The sequence below is a fragment of the Callorhinchus milii genome, unplaced genomic scaffold (assembly GCF_018977255.1).
Source record: "Callorhinchus milii isolate IMCB2004 unplaced genomic scaffold, IMCB_Cmil_1.0 Scaffold15, whole genome shotgun sequence".
Classification (NCBI taxonomy): domain Eukaryota; kingdom Metazoa; phylum Chordata; class Chondrichthyes; order Chimaeriformes; family Callorhinchidae; genus Callorhinchus; species Callorhinchus milii.
In genome coordinates, this window is record NW_024704756.1 from 9898457 (window position 1) to 9917373 (window position 18917).

General features: G+C 38.0%; 1 protein-coding gene across 1 annotated transcript in view; it reads left to right on the forward strand.

Annotated features, from left to right (window-relative positions):
* The window catches only part of dock11 (dedicator of cytokinesis 11), a 61132-nt gene that overhangs the window by 18256 nt on the left and 23959 nt on the right, over positions 1 to 18917 (forward strand). Inside the window, exons 16-36 of the mRNA XM_007892360.2 lie at positions 650 to 729; positions 1265 to 1452; positions 1570 to 1635; positions 2084 to 2176; positions 2270 to 2393; positions 2989 to 3110; positions 4589 to 4675; positions 6025 to 6114; positions 8159 to 8274; positions 9081 to 9150; positions 10166 to 10291; positions 10728 to 10799; positions 11568 to 11714; positions 12918 to 13001; positions 14624 to 14735; positions 15066 to 15244; positions 15979 to 16092; positions 16189 to 16288; positions 16701 to 16804; positions 17648 to 17765; positions 18447 to 18513. Coding sequence (XP_007890551.2) covers positions 650 to 729; positions 1265 to 1452; positions 1570 to 1635; positions 2084 to 2176; positions 2270 to 2393; positions 2989 to 3110; positions 4589 to 4675; positions 6025 to 6114; positions 8159 to 8274; positions 9081 to 9150; positions 10166 to 10291; positions 10728 to 10799; positions 11568 to 11714; positions 12918 to 13001; positions 14624 to 14735; positions 15066 to 15244; positions 15979 to 16092; positions 16189 to 16288; positions 16701 to 16804; positions 17648 to 17765; positions 18447 to 18513 — 2259 coding nt within the window. The remainder of the gene's footprint in view (positions 1 to 649; positions 730 to 1264; positions 1453 to 1569; positions 1636 to 2083; positions 2177 to 2269; positions 2394 to 2988; positions 3111 to 4588; positions 4676 to 6024; positions 6115 to 8158; positions 8275 to 9080; positions 9151 to 10165; positions 10292 to 10727; positions 10800 to 11567; positions 11715 to 12917; positions 13002 to 14623; positions 14736 to 15065; positions 15245 to 15978; positions 16093 to 16188; positions 16289 to 16700; positions 16805 to 17647; positions 17766 to 18446; positions 18514 to 18917) is intronic.

Consider the following 18917-nt stretch of genomic DNA (forward strand, 5'->3'; position numbering starts at 1 on the left):
GATTTGTTTTGATCGGCACACAAAGAAAGAAGCTTCTCTCCAATATTTGGCTGAGACCTTTAATAATTGGTTAAGCTCCCACCATCCCAGCTGAGATCAGTAGTTCAGTGCAGACGGATCTGAGCGCAGAACTTGTGATGTTGTAACGTGGAGTGAATAAAAATGACTGGAGCACTGATAAGGGTAGAGATATGTACCTTATGATGTATTTTTGTAGAATGCCCTTAATTATTAAAACCCCTTAAATGTTCTCTCCTTTTCATCATTTTGGCATCTTGCTAATTGCTTGTCACCTCACAGTCTTCTTTGCTTCCAGAAAGTGATGCATTTTTAGCTGCAAACTTATTCACAGCTTGTACCAGTGTCAAACCCTGTACGTCAGCAGACATGATTCAAGTGAACAAGTCAGATGACACTTTGAGGCAAATAAGGGTTGAACTTTGGCAAACAGGGAGCTTTGGAATGTGAACTTGTAAACCTTTGCTTGGGAGTCAAGCTGGCAGCTAATTGAGCATGTCAAAATGTAATTGTTTTGATAAGATTTACTGTTTAATTAAACTGCTCGAATTAGACACTCGGTTTCCGAAGTCGCTGTTCTCATAGATGATGCATCTATACATTAATTTATATTTCCTACTGTCTAATTTAGGCCAGAGAAGATGTCTAAACTTCAGATGATCCCAGGAAATTTAAATGTGACTATCGAATGCGTTCCTCCAGACGTTTCCAGTGAGTATTGTCATTTACAAAATACACAGTCAATCCCCCTTACAGTATATCCTGTGAAGCGCTTTGAGACATCTCAACAGCATGATAAGGCGCTATATCAAATGCGAAGATTATTATTGTTAGATTAAATTTTTTATTAATTTAATCCTTGCATTTGATATAGCGCTTTTCACGTCTTCTAGAATTCTCAAAGCGCTTCATAGAATAGACTGTAAAGTGAATTGATAGTATATTTGTGGGCGAAACGAGGCAGCTAATTGCGCACAGCAGTGTCCCACAAACAGTCGTGGATAAAAAAATGACCAATTTATTATTGTTTTGGAGGGATTATTATTAGGCGTGTGGAGTAAGGAAACTTGCCCAAGGTTTCGCCCTCTGCCTGGAATTGAACCCAGGTGTCTCGCTTGCAAGGCGAGTGCTCTAACCACTGAGCTACAGGATTCCACAATTTATTGAGCATCATAACTTTGTAAAGGGATGCTATAGACATACTAAGCTGTAACATCAATTAAATTCCACTTTTTGTCTTGTTTAGGCAGTGTTACATCATCATACATCCCGATAAAGCCTTTTGAGGAAGCCAATTGCAGCTGTGTATCATTTGAAATCGAAGAGTTTGTTCCAGATATTGCAAAATATTTGCATCCATTTGCCAGCTACAAAAACCATTTGTATGTTTACCCCAACCAACTAAAATATGACAACCAAAAGTCATTTGCTAAGGTAATGTAGATAAAAATTATCTCATTTGTTTTACCAATACAAAGCATGACACTGGCAACTTACAAAAATATTCCTGAAGTTACCTAACTTCTCAATTTTGTGCAAATATGTTTCAAGGCAAGAAACATTGGAGTCTGTGTGGAAGTCCGAGATTCTGATGGAGAAAACTCGCGCCCCTTGAAGGTTAGTGACAAGATTAGCATATCTGTACAGATTGGTTTGGAGCAATCCATGGGTATTGAAACAGTTTGGATTGAAATTGAATAACATTTATTAGTCTGTGTGAATTATTTTGGCCGTCATTTTGGAAAGTCTGTATGGAAGGTAAAATTTTCCACTTTAACTTCATGCCTCGTTCAAGGCACGCTTCAAAACAAATCTCTTTGACTGTGTTTTCAGTCATCTTCCAATTCCTCTCCCCAGCTCAAGCATCCATCCAGCATTATCAACTGCTTTGAGATGTGAAAAGCGCGATGTAAATTTGTATTGTATGATTATCCTCTGTTCATATGCTTTATACCTAATTCTGCTATCATTTTTTTGTGTCTCATATTGTTTTATTGGTGCTGAAATGTTTTAATATATAAATTACCTTCCAGTAATAATCACACTTTTTATAATTTGTCTAAAGTGTATCTATGGCAAACCAGGAGGCCCTGTATTTACAACACAAGCATATGCTACAGTCCAACATCATCAACAAAGTCCGGAGTTCTATAATGAGGTAAATCCACTGCTCTTATGTATTCAAATGCACATTAATCCCTTCTCCATGATGGTGTTATTTACCTTCACTTGTGTTTGGTGATTTTCATAGGTCAAAATTGAGCTGCCTGTGCATCTTCATGAAAAACACCATCTTCTGTTCACATTTTACCACATCAGCTGTGACATAAACAGTAAAGGAACTACCAAAAAACAGGAAAATGTTGAATCACAAGGTAGGTCTTCATGTTGAATTTAACAAGGTGACAAATGCCAAACAGCACAGTGACTGAATATCTGATGCTAAATGATAGCTCTTCAGGTCAGCCTAGTTCACATGGAACAATCTCGCCTCCAAGTCAGAAAGGTGTAGGTTCAAGCAACATGTTGATTCTTTGAGCTCATTTAGTCTAGGATAAAACTTAAGTACATTGCTTGAGGGAGGGCCCTTTGGATGTCTGGTCTGTTTAAGACCCAATGACACTATTCAAAAAGAGAAGGGTGCTTCCATTGGTATCCTAACACTGAACAATACCCTAAATCAATAAACCACACAGACTCATCAGTACTGCACCTTTCCGGGTTCAGAGATCACCAGATTAGCTCCTAGAATGGTCATCGGTCCACTTCTTTGTTTTACTTTTTTTTTAATAATGTTTCGCATCCGTGTCCAGGAGAATCATTTCAGTGGATAGTTCTCTCTCCATGTTTTTTCTTATTCATTTAAGTGCTTATCAATTTCATTTCTTTTTAAATTAAGAGACTGTTTTTCAAGTAAGAAATGTATTGCTATTTCCATGTAATCTGGTTATCTTTGTTGTGTTCACTCAGTTGGCTGTTGCTGGCTTCCACTACTGAAAGACGGCAGAGTAGTTACATCTGAACAGCAGCTGCCAGTCTCTGCTAACCTTCCTCATGGATACCTCGGGAATCGCGATTCAGACACCAAGAAGGTGAGATGTACATACAATACAATATAAAATTACATTTTGTATATGATAATAATCCTTGCATTTGATATAGCGCTTTTCAAGTCTTCTAGACATCTCAAAGCGCTTCACAGAATATGCTGTAAAGTGAATTGATCGTATATTTGTGGGCGAAACGCGGCAGCTAATTGCGCACAGCAGTGTCCCACAAACACTCGTGGATAGAAAATGCCCAATTTATTATTGTTTTGGAGGGATTATTATTAGGCGTGTGGAGGAAGGAAACTTGGCCAAGGTTTCGCCCTGCCTGCAATTGAACCCAGGTTTATCGCTTGCAAAGCGAGTGCTCTAACCACTGAGCTACAGGAATCCACAAATTTGTATAGCGCCTTTCACATTGGGAGGACATCCCAAGAGCTGGACATCTGTCAATAAAGCTTGCTATTCAAATAAAACAGATCAAAGTTGTTTTACTTATTTGTACATGTATGGTATGCAACTTATGTACCAACTGCAAGATTGCAGTTGAGAGAGTGTTGCAATATTGTAGCTCAATTGATGGGTTGCATAAATGTCACAAGTATGTTTTAACGTTTGTTAATTCCCTTGACGCTGTATCATAAATCTTAAATCAGTAAATAACTCTGTTTCTGTTGTGCCATCAAACATTTTACTGTCATCTTGTGTCGGGAGAGGAAGAAAGTGGTTTCACAAGATTATAATGGTGGTGTGGCGAGGTTATATTTAGGCCAGCTAACCGGAAGAGAGTGCTTTGCTGAACAATTTACTGCTTTACAGAGAACCTAGATCTTGTACTACTTCATTACCAGCCGCATGGGTTAGTTATAACAGCAGATGAGACATTGTAAACTAGTTTAACTGAGTTTTGTTTAGCTCTTTCGATGATGATTTAGAAGAGAAGGAGGCAAGGTATGATCCTCTTCTTTTTTTCAAGCCAGTGAAGCTCAATTCCTCAAATCGGAGAGCAGATGAGCAAAACGGACTTGTGTGCTCAGCTCAGGACCTTTGTTCTGTTTGCTCTCAGTAACTGTTTTGACTGTTTGTAGTCAGAATAACCCCAAAAATAAATGTTAATGATTAGCTGAGTTCTACAGAATGACACTGACGTGACTTGGCCTATTGCCAGGGTTTGTGAATCATCGTGTGCTGTGCATACTTCTGCTTTACGTTGTCATATCCTGCTGCATAGAGTCAGGTGCCAAAGCATGAGCAGTGCCTTCAGTTGCTTAGTGGTCGGAGTTGCTTAGTGGTTGAACTGTAGGGGCGAGTAAGGCTCCTCTACAACAAATAGATTCATCCCTAGTTCCAGCAGAGCAGTTTTACATACAAAGCTGCTAGCTTGCTACGTGATGCTTTTAAAAGTCCAAATAAGGCTTCTTATCATCATGAAATGCATTCTTGTTAACACAATACAATAGACTGTGATGGTTCACGGTTTTGTTTCTGTCACGTTACAACAACACTTTGTTTTAAATTTGCAGCACCCTGTTCCTGACATTAAGTGGGTGGATGGAGGAAAACCCCTATTCAAAGTTAAAAATCATCTAGTGTCTACAGTTTACACTGAAGTAAGTACTTCCAGCTTTCAACCTACATGTAAAACATGCTGCACGTAAAGCAGATTCCTAAGCTATTTAGCTATTAGTCTCCACCTTAGTTATGTGATTTAGTGTCTTGCACATGTGGTTACATAGTTACTCACCTGCCTTGCCTTAAACAAGGGAAGCTGAGAAGAGGTTCTTACTTGCATTTCCTATAAAATCTGAACCTCACTATTGATGGTTACCCTTGCATCTGGCTGCTGCAGAGTTAGAAGTTACTGGGTCATTGCACTATGCATAACATTTGTAATTCTAGAAGCATTCACTTTCCCAGGCCTGAGGCCCCAGCCTCAAAGTTGGAATCAAAACATTTGCTTGTGTAGCTGGAAGGGAGAAAAGTGGGAGGGATCACCTTGCAAGTCCATTTATATCTCGCAGACTCTTCTCCCCGGGGAATCTCTCTCAGTTTGAGGAGTGGAAGACCCGTTTGTCTTGTCTGCCAATTAAATTAAACTTAGACGTAGAAACGTTCCAACACCAAGTATTTTCCCACACTGGGAAGTCCACCCCTCGATGATTTTTGTGGGGGGAGGGGGGATTCTAAAACCAGCGACCGCTTTGGAGATCTGACTTTCCACTTCTTGTTAGTTCAACCTCTCCTTACTCTCCTTCCTTGAACCTATTGAATTTGGCACAATTTGGACAGCAGTTTTTATTTTCCTCCAGAGATGAAATCTGAACAGTTTCCCAGTAACATTTGGAAAAATAATAATAACAACAATCATCATAATTACATTGGATGCAGTGCCTTTTGCATCTGGAGGATGTTGCTTCACAGGATACACCATAAAATGTAGTGATTGTACTTTGTAGACGCCTTGGGGAAGAGTGCATCATGCTGACTCAGGAACTTGTCACTTAGATTTCACATTTTAGCACACTTTAGCACATGGAAAGAAACCGAGAGAGAGTGCACGAAGTCAAACACCACCTTGGGCAATTTATCAGATGTTTGTAAATGCCAATTTGTTACTTGTTCTCAATTTAAAGACTTTTAAGACAAGGAACAAAAATGGTGACAAAACATTGTTAAACACAATCTAGTCCTCAGGTAAACAAATTATGAAATGTTTTGAAACACTTTCAACAATGAATACAGTACTTCAAGAGTTGGTTTTGAAACAGGGCTACAATCTGCTGAGCGTGTGTTTTCCTGATAAGCTTTTGAGAATGTTTGGGAAAAAAATAATCAATCTACTAATTGTCCCTTGGCAATCTAATTTTGGATTACTTAAATGTATTTCTGTACACATCACAATTGTTGTTGTCATTTCATTATGAAATGCATTGTCTTTGTATGTGATTTCTGATTACAGGACCAGTATTTGCACAATTTCTTCCATCACTGTCAGCAAAGTCCATCAGGAACACAAGCGATCACTGGAGACCTTATAAAACATTTAAAGGTAGATAATCCTCTTATCGTTTGCTCTTCTGTAGGATAATGTAGATGTTTCACCCACAAAATATTATAGTCAATTCACTTTACAGAATATTTTATGAAGCACTTTAAGACATCTCGAAGACGTGATAAGGTGCTTTATCAAATGTAAGGATTATTCTTTTCTATACTTAGTCATTATGCCCACAAATATAGAGTCAATTAATTCACTTTACAGCATATTTTGTGAAGCGCTTTGAGATGTCTAGAAGATATGAAAAGCGCTATATCAAATGCAAAGATTATTATTAATTGTTTAGGAATGACATTAGCAGTCATTTAATAATAATAATCCTTGCATTTGATATGGCGCCTTTCATGTCGGGAGGGATGTGTTGAAGCACATCACTGTAAAGTGTAATTGTAGGTGAACGCCAAAGAAATGCATTTTGATAGATGTTTATGGATTATATATATTTCAGGTTGGTTTGTTGTACTTTGACAATGTGTTTGGATGTACTTTTGTTGCTGTCGTCCTGAGAAGCACACTTATCTGGAATTCCTTTTACACGTGGAATGCAACTTATTTATCATAAACATGGTTTCAATGAAACTTGCAAAAGGAATAAATAACTTTAAACTGTTAAAACAAAGTCATATTTCCATTTCTAAACATAAGACATATTCCTCAGAAGGTTAAAAACTGAAATGTGAAAAGGGTTAAAAAGTTTAGCAGGATTCATTTATTTGGCGAGTTGAACACTTACATCACACTTTGGCTTTGTCTCGGTAAGGGATTGAGATTTGATTATTACCAGCATTGACTTGGACCCTGGAGGGAGGAATTGGAGGCACTGAACTAGTTCAACTGTAACAGGTTTTAGAAAACTGTGGAAAAGTTCACGACGGGCAGGAAAAATATTTGTAGCGTGCTGTATGAACATCAACCAAAACATTTCCTATTCGTGCAATTTTTGTATGGTGTTTTCTTTACTTGCTGTTCTTTACAATGGCAGGAATCCGTCCAGTAGAAACTGATGTACAAGGTATATCAAGCAAATCGTGATTCTCCCCTCAGGGCTCAATCTCCGCTTTCCGGACAACTCCATTCCTTTTTGCCACATAAACAGACTGAAAAAGGATGGCGAGTGGGAGGAGGTGGAAAAACACAAACTCTGGGAAACAAATGATCTAATTTTTGTGATCTCTGAGATTCTGGATGTTTAGTTGCCTTGTAGCTGCCTTCCTCTAAGGCATGCACTTATCCCATAGCTATTCTTCACCATTCTTGACTTTAATGTTCATCTCTGGTTACTGTTGAATGCTTTGAGGTTAAGAAGGCTTCTCGAATTGCCACACCGACGCTGTTACCTAAACCTGGAAAGGAAATTTCTTTACATGAGCAGATACAATATTTTGTTCAGATGCACCAAGCCACTTTAGCTTATTACGACTGCTTAGAAGGCTTTACATTTGATATACAATTCAAATAAAATCTCCGATTTCTGCTTTTTTTTAATTGTGGCAATTGATTGCTTTAACAGAACTCTTGTGTGCAGCTTGTGACCAGAACTGGCGCTGTACATTGCTGCCCCCTAATGTGCAGTTCATGGAATTATATAGCACAGAAGGAGGCCATACAGCGCATCGTGTCTGTGCCAATATGTAGATTATAAGCAGTGATGTTTATAATGTGTATAAAGCGACGAGTCTACCATTAAGACCTGCATTTACATAGTCTTGTAAATGTATTTGGCAACCTGCAGTTACCTCGAAATAACTATTTTTATATTACTTTGGTTTGTACCTAATGATCATATTTAGAATTGATATCAAGTTCAGTTTCCCGCTTAGCGTTTTACTTGATTAAAAGCGAAACTTAATGAAAAAGTATCGCTAACATTTGCTGGAAGTGTCATACTTCTCACTGTAATTTTCAACTCTAAGCCTGCTACAAGCATAAATGCAAGTAGCATCTGTATGGGTAATTCAGTTTAAAAAGTTAGCAGTTTACATAGATACTTGCATTAAATGCTGTTAAACTGCACTTAACTCTTATTTTGTTATAGTGTTTGCATGCTGTGGAACCCTGTGTGATGGTCAACTTCTTACCAACGGTCTTCAACCAGCTTTTTCAAATTCTCACACAAACCAGCCAGGGGGACGTTGCAGTGAATGCCACGAGGTAAATGATTCATCATTTTGTTCTCCCTCAAGATGAAGGGGAGGAAAAAGTATCATCTGTAAAGTAATGGTTTTGATACATAAATCTGTTCAAAATGATGGATGTGCATGCATTTGTGCTGCTTGTGGTGTTACTGTCTGAATGTCTGCATGTCTGTTTCTCTGTCTGTATGTGAGGGGCTAAACTGGATTTGTCAATGTTCTCTCAAAAACCTTTGTATTAAAGATGTGCAATATCAGTCAAGGTTATTGCTCCTGATTGCTATCCAGTGATTCCCAGCTGAAATGTCTGCACATGTGGACTTTGGATGAGTATGCAATCCAGTACTGCCGTAATGCTCCTCAGTCAAATAGCTTATGACTGTCTAGACGCAAATCTAAAGGATGGCCATTGGGTTGAGGTATTGGATGGATGCCAGTGGAATTATAGCCCAGGATGACTCACTACTTTCAATTTGATTGGAAATAAACCACAGCCCTGCTTTTGCAAAATTCCATGTACATTAAGCTGGATCCATCAGCAAGTGTTTAGCTTAGCTCATCTAAACATCAGTGTGGTTGATAACTAACATTTCTGTTTTGCTGAATGTAAATAACAAAAATGTGCATTGGAGAATATAAAATAGAGGAAGGAAGATATTTGATATTAAATGTCTTTTGAGAAGTAAAGGACCAAACAACTTGCCAAATATATAGTTTACTATTGGTATGAAGAATAAGGAGCCAATAAAGAAGTCATTTTTGAAGTTTGGTTTATTGTGTATTCAGTGACAATCTATGATTATTATCCTTTCAATATCTCTTTAGGGTAATAATTCATATAATCTCCAACTGTCATGAAGAGGACCTAGACCATTATTTACGATCATTCATCAAGGTATTTTATTAATCCTGTAGAAGTTGAAATTATTGTATTATGAATAAATGTAACAATATCAATTAACTTGAAAATAAGATTAAAAAATTTATCAAATGTGGACTTTGAACACTAGAATTCATCCCTTTGCAAATTATTTTGTGTTTTAACATTTTTAATACCTCACACTTCCTTTCTGGTGATAGTGGTTATCTATTAGTAATGATATTGCCTGTGAAAGCTGAGTGATGCAGTGCATTAGCAAACTGACTTTCACCTCAGGGAACTGGCTTTGAAACCAGTTTGATTGATGTGATGAAAATTACTCTGTGCTGTGTCTCAAAGCCCTTTGTGTTGGGAATATGAAAGTCAGTTCTTAATGGCTGAAATACCAAGATGTCTATACTTTGCACGATTGGCAATCTCGTTCAGAGAGGCCACGTGAGTGAAAATGAAAGATGAAAGGTTTACATTGGTGCTGGAGGGAATACTGCAGTCAGCTCAGAATACTCAGCTCTTAGAGTGATTTGAAGCACATGTTATTTCTGTTCACCTGACTTTGCCACACCACACCTACGCTGGTCTGAAAAATAATTTGAACAAGAATGTATGTAGCAGAAAAGCTAAACCTTACTTGATAAAACTCTTCAGATTGCTGTATATATGGGCTTTTATTTTGTCTCCTTCCCTCCACTGTCAGAATTTTCCTGCTACTTTTACTGTAGGTTAAGCCCTACATATTTTGGATTAAAATGCAATTTCAGTTTCTCCTTCTCTGTGAGTGATGTTATTTACTGTATGGCAGCCTGGATTATATTCATCCAACTGAAATCCATATTTGCTCTGCATGTGATCCACTAACAACACCCTTCTCATAAAATCAATTAATTTGGAGTGGGGGCCTCATGCAATGTGTGATATCAATTTAAACCAGAACTTTCAGAACTGAGCAAATTCCTTTATTGGAAATACAAGCATACAGAAGGTTTTTCATTTGTTTCAGAATGCTTCTGTTCATTCTTTTTTTCTCTCTCAGTATGTTTTCAGGACAGAAGAATACACAATGGCAGAAAACAAAGCAACACACGAAGAACTGGCAAAATCAATGACTACAATCCTCAAACAATCTGCAGATTTTCTCACCATCAACAAATTGTTGAAGGCCGGTTGAACATTTCATTAATACTCCAGATATATGGTTACTTGTGTTTCCTGGTTATCTTTAAGGGGGAGGGGCTAGCCTTGCAACAAATGTTAATAGTATTGTAACGCAGCTTAATTCCTTTTCTTTCTCCTCCTCAAACTATTAAACTGCATGGTGGTTTACCTTGTGCCCTTTGTATGTTACTGCTCCTGTTCTATCCATTTGCTATCTAGTACTTTGGTGCTGTCCCTCTTCCATTCTTTTTGTCCTTTTTATTACCTTTGCCTATTGCTCTGGTGATTTCATCATTGCAGTGAACAAAAGTTATGCACTCAAACTTGTAATAAATTAACAAGCAAAATATTTCATGCCAGGTCACTGCGACAAGTGCTAGGAAAGCTTTGCCTTTTACCAAGAAAGTTTGGTGGTCATCATTTTCTTTCTCACATTTCAGCATTCGTGGTTTTTCTTTGAAATATTGATCAAGTCAATGGCTCAATATCTAATTGAGAAAAACAAGTTGAAGGTAAGAAAGATCTTTATCTCTGTTTCCACACAGCTTTGTGACTCTGATACTTTTAATTTTCAAATGGCACCGTAAATAACCAGAATTGTTCTTTATTTTTAAAAAATGTTTTAATCTGTTCCTGAGGATAATTTATATGATCACAATAAATATGGTTATTTGGAGAATAAATGAATAGAATTGAATTTGTGGTTTCAGTGATATTTTCTAATTGACATGTTAACCAGCTATTTCTGGTCAAATATTAAGATGTTTACTTTATTGTTTCACATCATTCAGATTTCTTTTGATAAATCTGCACTCATAAAACTTGTTCCAGTGTTGATAATCTAATGTTTCAAAAATTCTCAATTATGAACAAATACAAATCTGTCTCCCTATTTACCAAGGTTTTAGTTACATTTCAAGTATATGACCTGTTGTAAGGCTCGAGCTGGTTGCCAACATAGTGTTTTAGATGGAGAAGCATCCAGATTTTCTTTCTTTCTACTAATTGGTGAACTGTGGGCTGAAGGTGTATCTTGTTGTATCATCACTTAATGCATCCAGATCTCAGAGGAGTTCCTTAATGACAAGGTGATCCCAAAGGAGTTACTCAATGACGAGGGAAAAAAAACTCTGTTAGTTCACAGTGATGTGTTCTTGTGTAAATGTTTTCTAGTCTTAGATGTTTTCACTTAATGAAACAATATTATAGTTACTAACGGAATGAGATCTGTAGTACTAATATGCCTCACACGTTTGTAAATATTTGTTTTGATACATCAGCTGCCCAGAAACCAAAGATTTCCAGATTCCTATCAACATGCAGTACATTCCCTACTCCTCGCACTGATTCCTCACATCAATCTGAGGTACGGAGAAATTCCAGAAGAATCCAGGAATGCAAATATCTATTGGGCTCATTTCATGAAGGTTAGTTCAACTATGATCATCAAACGCAAGTACTTTGTATTGTGTGGAGTCCTGTAGCTCAGTGGTTAGAGCACTCGCTTTGCAAGTGAGAGACCTGAGTTCAATTCCAGGCAGAGGGCGAAACCTTGGGCAAGTTTCCTTACTCCACACGCCTAATAATAATCCCTCCAAAAACAAAAAAACAATAATAAATTGGTCATTTTCAATCTACGACTGTTTGTGGGACATTGCTGTGCGCAATTGGCTGCCGCGTTCGCCCACAAATATACAGTCAATTCACTTTACAGTCTATTCTGTGAAGCGCTTTGGGACGTCCTCCCGACGTGAAAAGCGCTATATCAAATGCAAGGATTATTATTATTATTATTATTACTACAAAACTGCACAAGGATATTTTATTAATTAATATATCCCAAAATGTGTTGGATAATGAAACCTTGGGCAAGTTTCCTTACTCCACACGCCTGATAATGATCCCTCAAGAAAAAAAACAATAATAAATTGGTCATTTCAATCCACGACTGTTTGTGGGACACTGCTGCGTGCACTTGGCTGCCGCGTTTCGCCCACAAAAATATGTACAGTAATTCACTTTACAGTATATTCTGTGAAGCACTTTGAGACGTCTAGAAGACGTGAAAAGTACTATATCAAAATGCAAGGATTATTATTATTATATAATGGACTTTCAAGGCCCATTGTAATCAAACATCTTCTCACCACAACATGGGGCATTATTGCTTTGCTGATCCAACTATATAAAAGCATACCAATCTGTTTTGGTTCTTGGTTATTTATTTCCTACATACCAAAACCACGCACTGAGGAAAATATTCGCAAACAAGAGTCAGGATTCCATCTGTTATGACAATCAAAGCTCTCTAAATGGCAGTAAAGTTTCCCAGGTTAATGTCATCCAGACTAACAAGCATGTCCCAAAGGTTCAGTGTTGACATGGTTCTGATCACTGCTCAGGGAATCCTGCTCTGCAGAATTGCTTGTGGCTTATATCTGGCTCAAGTTTGGCCCATTACTGAAATAGTTTGCTGCCCATCTTCTAAGGAAAAATGGGACTGTTTGGGGGACAAAGGCTCTTACTTAGCGCTGTTATGAAGGAAACAAGAGCTGAACAAAATAGCTCCAAGTGGATTATTACATACTATGTTCTACAATACTGTTCATTCATATTTTTTAATTCAACAGCGTTGTTTGACCTTTATGGACAGAGGATTTATCTTTAACCTAATTAATGACTACATCAGCTGTTTTTCCCCTAAAGACCCCAAGGTAAGATTTTGTATTGACTGCAATCATTCTTATTTCTTAGTTAGTAATTGTAATTTCTTGCATCTAAATCATTTTTTGGCCCGAATCATGAAGTGGTATTTTAATGCTTCCAGTCTCCACTTGAACAATACGATACACAGACTGAATGCTAAATGCTTTGAGACATTCTCCTGATGTGAAAGGCACTATATAGATGTAGATGGTACTGTATCTGTCAACTGAGCAGTCACACATGTAGTATCTGGTCAAAACTGTTATGAGAGTTGAAGGAGTTCATCAAATATCATGACTTTATGGCTTTTTGTGGGACATTGCTATGTGCAAATTTGTTGCCACATTTAGCAACAAAATACACAGGCACTCCACATTAAATCCTTTATTATTATAAGATTTTTTTTAAAAAAAACAAAGGTGGATTCGGATGGTAGAGTGGGTTAGGCACTTGGGTTCAATTCAAGTGATGTGAGCTTACAGCGCAAAGTCACCTTTAATCCGGCACTAAGTAGTCAGTCCCACTCATGCTGCACCTGTGTGTGCTAATGTTAACAAGTTCCCAAAATGTGAATGTTGTTCATGCCCCAGTGCTTACACCATCAATAGAAACAAATTGTATTTGAATGTATAAATAGCAACATGTATCTTCTTGGATGAAAGCATTGACCAAGAGTGATAACCCAAAGTTATGGTCGTATTAGGCAGGAAAGAGGAAGAGCAACAGCTGATGTGATATTAAATCTGTCTTCGAACGGTCATGTTGCTGTGACTTACCTAGTTGATGACTTGCAATGTTAATATTCAGAGGATAACACCATCCCCGGTTTGAAAACTCATCAGCGTGAGCAATCTATCCTTTTTGCAAATGAATCATCTAATATGGCGGCCACATTTCTGCTATACAAATAATATCTAAATAAAGTTAATTAAACATGTTTGATTTATAAGTACTATATTTTAAAGCATGCAGTTCTTGTGCGCAATATGAAATTCATAACACTTGAAAACTGCACTCTCTCGTGATTTTCAAAATAAATAATTGTAGCCTAGATGTGTTTATCAAAAAAAGGCTTGATAAATTCAGCCATCTTCCTGCAAAAGCTTTTGTTTTCCCCGCCCTCCCACCCCCACCTACAACCTGCAGCATGTCATTGGACTACAGTGTACAAGGTCGTCAGCAGCAAAGGCTGGATGTTAAAGTAGGAGTGGTCTCATAAGGCAGAGCACTGCTTATCATAATGCCGTGTTTGGCTGAAAGTTCCTCTGTTGCTGTAGTGTATTGTTGGGATGCTTTATGGTTCCTTAAATGCATCAAGCAATGGTTGCTGATGAAAGCTTGGGTAACCGCAAGAGAATATGCAATCTTTATGATCATTTCAAAGTACTTGATATGATTTTACTATAAAGTGCAGTGAGTGTCTCCTATGTATACGCAAACATGGTGAATTTGCATACAGCAAGGTTTAATGTCTCATCTGAAAGAAGGAACCTCTGACAGTACAGTGTACCCCCAACAATGCATTGGGGGTGTAAGTGGAATAAGTGCAAAGTTTTTATTTTATAATTTACAGTTACCTGTGTGACCTTCTTCTTCAATCCTTATTGCTGATGTGCTTTTCTATCCATAGGCACTCACTGAGTTTAAGCTGGATTTCTTGCAAATAATATGCAACCATGAACACTTCATTCCTTTGAATTTGCCGATGTCCTTCGGGAAAAGTCGACTTCAGAGGATTCAGGGTACAGTAATAATAAACTTGATTTCTTCAGTTTGCACTTCATGGAAATCCAGTATAATAAATTCAAAAGGGAATTTCCACAGTTTGCATTTAAAGTAACAAAGCAAGCCCGATACATATGTAGGAGGCAGCTTTAAATTAGTGGAATAGGTTTCAATTCAGAAGTACTTAAAAATATATTGGTGCACAGAGTTCTCCCCGTCACTAAGTTGTCAGTTTTCTTCTCCCTTCTTTATACATTGCTTGTAGAATTAGTCAACAGACCATGATCAAAATTGTGTTTAGAACAATGATTGATTTTGCTCTTTTATAAGTCTTTTCTTTTTGACAGATCTGCAGCTTGAGTGCAGCCTCACTGATGACTTCTGCAAGCACCACTTTCTGCTGGGACTACTCCTGAGGGAATTTGCTGTAGCACTTAATGAAGTTCACGATATCCGACACACAGCTATTATTATTTTGAAGAACCTTCTGATAAAGCACACGTTTGATGATCGATATGCTCACAAGGTAAGATGGTGCTAATTTAGCCGTACTTTCAGAATAAGTCAATGCATTACAACGACTGTGTGATATTTTTGAATAATATAATGGAGTAATATAGTTGATGGCAGAGGCAGAGTTGTTTGTGGGTTTCAAGATGCAAATAGACAGTAGAAAGATAGAGGCTTGAAGGGCTACTGGGATAAGGCAAGGCAGTGAGATTGAATGTACAGCTTGATCTGAGAACTGATGCAGACTCAGTAGCTTCGTTCAGGGCTATAAATTTCTATGTTCCTTAAGAGAATGTCTACTTCTTGGATCAAACGTGACCTTTGCTGGAACTGAATTTTGATGATGTACAAGTGTCTGTGTTCTTATTTCATTCACTGGATTCTGGTGTTTCAACTATTTGGAGTCCTGTAGCTCAGTGGTTAGAGCACTCGCTTTGCAAGCGAGAGACCTGAGTTCAATTCCAGGCAGAGGGTGAAACCTTGGGCAAGTTTCCTTACTCCACAGAGAGCCTAATAATAATCCCTCCAAAAACCCCAAAAAATAATAAATTGGTCATTTTCAATCTACGACTGTTTGTGCAACATTGCTGTGCGCAATTGGCTGCCGCGTTTGCCCACAAATATACAGTCAATTCACTTTGCAGTATGTTCTGTGAAGCACTTTGGGACGTCCTCCCGACGTGAAAAGCGCTATATCAAATGCAAGGATTATTATTATTATTATTTGGCAACTTATTATTTCCATTTCAGAATCACCAGGCTAGGATAGCCCTTTTGTACCTGCCACTGTTGAAACTGTTGTTCGAAAATGCACAGAGGCTCAGTGTAAAGGAATCAGCTTTTTATCTGACTTTCTCGAGCAGTGTGAGTATGTGTGTCCTGATTTTTCACAACCGCATAGTGCCATCTAGTGCTGCAACTTATCATTGGTGTTCCTAACTAAATCCTGTTCTACAATAGGCCATCCGAGACGACTTAGCATTCAACTTCTCACCAGCAAATGGCAGTTCATCTCCACGCAAATCTTGTAGTTTTATTGACAAAGATTTAGCTCTTTCAGGTAATTCGGAAATTTGTTGAATTCTATTAAGCTTATTCTCGTTGAAAGTGATTCATTTCATACACTATATTTCAGAATCAAAGAGGAAATCATGTAGATTTAATACCACAAATATTTATTTCAGATCTTCCTTATTTAACACTATGCACATTAACATTAACAAATTGAAACATTAACAAGCAAGAATCTTGAAAATGAAAATTGGAAGTTGTGTAGTATTTTTAATAACATTTTAATAAGATCAACTGAGGAAATGATCTCAAAGGCAACCGAGATGTAAAAGGTTTTAAACATTTAGGAGTAGGACAAACTTCCACAGGGGCATATTGTTATACGTTGTTATATAGCGTTTGAAAGGTTTCTAACTACTGCAATGTATTTTTTTTAAAAAGTTTGTCTTTCCTATTCACAGGTTATGGAGCTCTTTACACTCCTGGGCTGAAACGCGAAGATTCGAGAGGCTCCTTGAGTATGGAATTCAGTGCAGCCGATGAAAGACAAAATTCCATAGATCAGGTAAAATAACCTCTTTTTTTTTTAATTAATGTAAATGTTGAATATTTGTATGCTGTATAACATCTTCATTTGAGTAGAAGCATTAGTTCTTTGTTGAACAGATTTTTGGCCTTGCATGGTCAGCAAATGTCAATTGGTCAAAATGATAAATCTGCTATGAGGCCGATATGTCAATTGATGGAATATATGCTTTGGTGGCTTTCCAAAGCGGTGTGTATTTCAGCTTGTTGGAAGCAACTTCTTGCCTGTTTTTATTCACAGACTGAAAGTGTAATATACAAACTACCGTACTGACAAAAAAAACGTTTTGCGGAATTTTTAACTGCAGTTTAACATTAATACGGAAGATTTTTTGGCATCCAGGAGAATCCCCAGCTTATGTGGGAGATCTAGGGCATGATGTCAAATTACCGTTCACTTTATTTTGTTCAAACGGTGGAAGCTAGACTCCCCGAAGGTCTTGTGGGTAAAGGTGCAGCAGCAATAAGTTAGGAACTGTGAGATCCTCTGTGTAGAGCTGGGAATCCTCCATTAGGTGGCAATAGATATTACAATTTGCTTCAGAGCAAAGTTGGAGTGAATTGAAGTTGTCGTCTGCAACCCACGATAAGTCTACAGCTTTGAAAATGCTGACACGTACCAGTTATTTTTACTCTGGAATTTATGATGAGATATCTTTGTGTTTTCTATCTGTTTGGCCTGTGATGAATGTTAAACAGTGGTGTTTTATGTTGATGTGAAATTGCATCCACCATGAAGGACCTTATTATAGAAATGAAATACATGTGTGAAATGCAGTATATTTGCTGGTACTTATTCACTTCTTCACAACCCTGACTTTAGAGCAATGACCGCAGGAGCTCAACAGGGAGCGGAGTATCGCAGTATAGCCAGCTGAACCAATATGAAATCCGTAGCCTTCTCATGTGCTTCGTTCACATTGTCAAAGCTGTCTCTGAAGGTAGGAGGTCGCATGTTTCACCATTTACGTTCCAATAATCATCATTCTAAATTGCAGAAACTGTGCTAATCCACAATTTTTAATGCTTTATTTATTGTGTAAGGTGTATTCGGTCAATGATTGAGTAAAAGTCTATCTCTCTCTTGGTCTTGTGCGCTCTTTCCTTTTTTCTTTCCTTCCTTCCTCTACTGCTGTCAATGTCTTCTCTCCTCTTGGTCTGAACTCCTCAAACTCCCTGGGCTCTCCCTCAGACTTACCAAACTCGTGCGCGACTTAGAAGTCAGGTTTGATCCCCAGCTTTGCTTTCTACCCCCACATCTGTTCCCTGACCTGGACCGCTTTTTTCCACCTCCGTCACATTACTCGCCTCTGTCCGTACCTCACACCTAACACAGCCAAAACCCTCATCCACGCCTTTGTCACGGCCTGACTGGACTATTCCAATGCCCTCCTCCCTGGTCTCCCCAGCTCCACCATACACAAAATTCAATTAATTCAAAACTCCGCCGCCTGGATACTCACCTGGACAAAACTATGTACCTCCATCACACTAGTGGCTCCCAATTAGCAAACAGATCGATTCTAAGATCCTCTCACTCATTTTCAAATCCCTTCATGCCCTGTCCAGATATTACCTTTCTGGCCTTTAGGCATCAGTAACATACTTTCATTTATTTTAAGATGTTTTGGTGGCTTATTGGAACAAGTTGTCAGCTCAAGAACTCATGGCCTTTCTCACCATTTTGGAGTAAGTATCTTGTAAACGTTGCAGGAAAGAAAATTAGATTCTGGTTTCAAAACCCAACCTCCATTATAAAGTAAAGCTGAAGAGTGATACCATTAAATTTGCTGCATCAAACACACTGCAATTCATTGTGCAGTATCCGTGTTTGTAACAAATTTTCTAACCCCTGTAAATATCTAACGATGCATGACTGGACTATGACTATTCCTACTTGATAATAAACAGCACGCTTTGTGGTTCTTCTGGAGTCCCGGAGCTTAGTGGTTAAAGCACTCGCCTCGCAAGTGAGACACCTGGGTTCGATTGTTTCCTTACTCCACACGACTGATAATAATCCCCAAAGAAAAATAAATAATAATTTGGTCACTCAATCCACAAATGTTTGTGGGACACTGCTGTGCGCAATA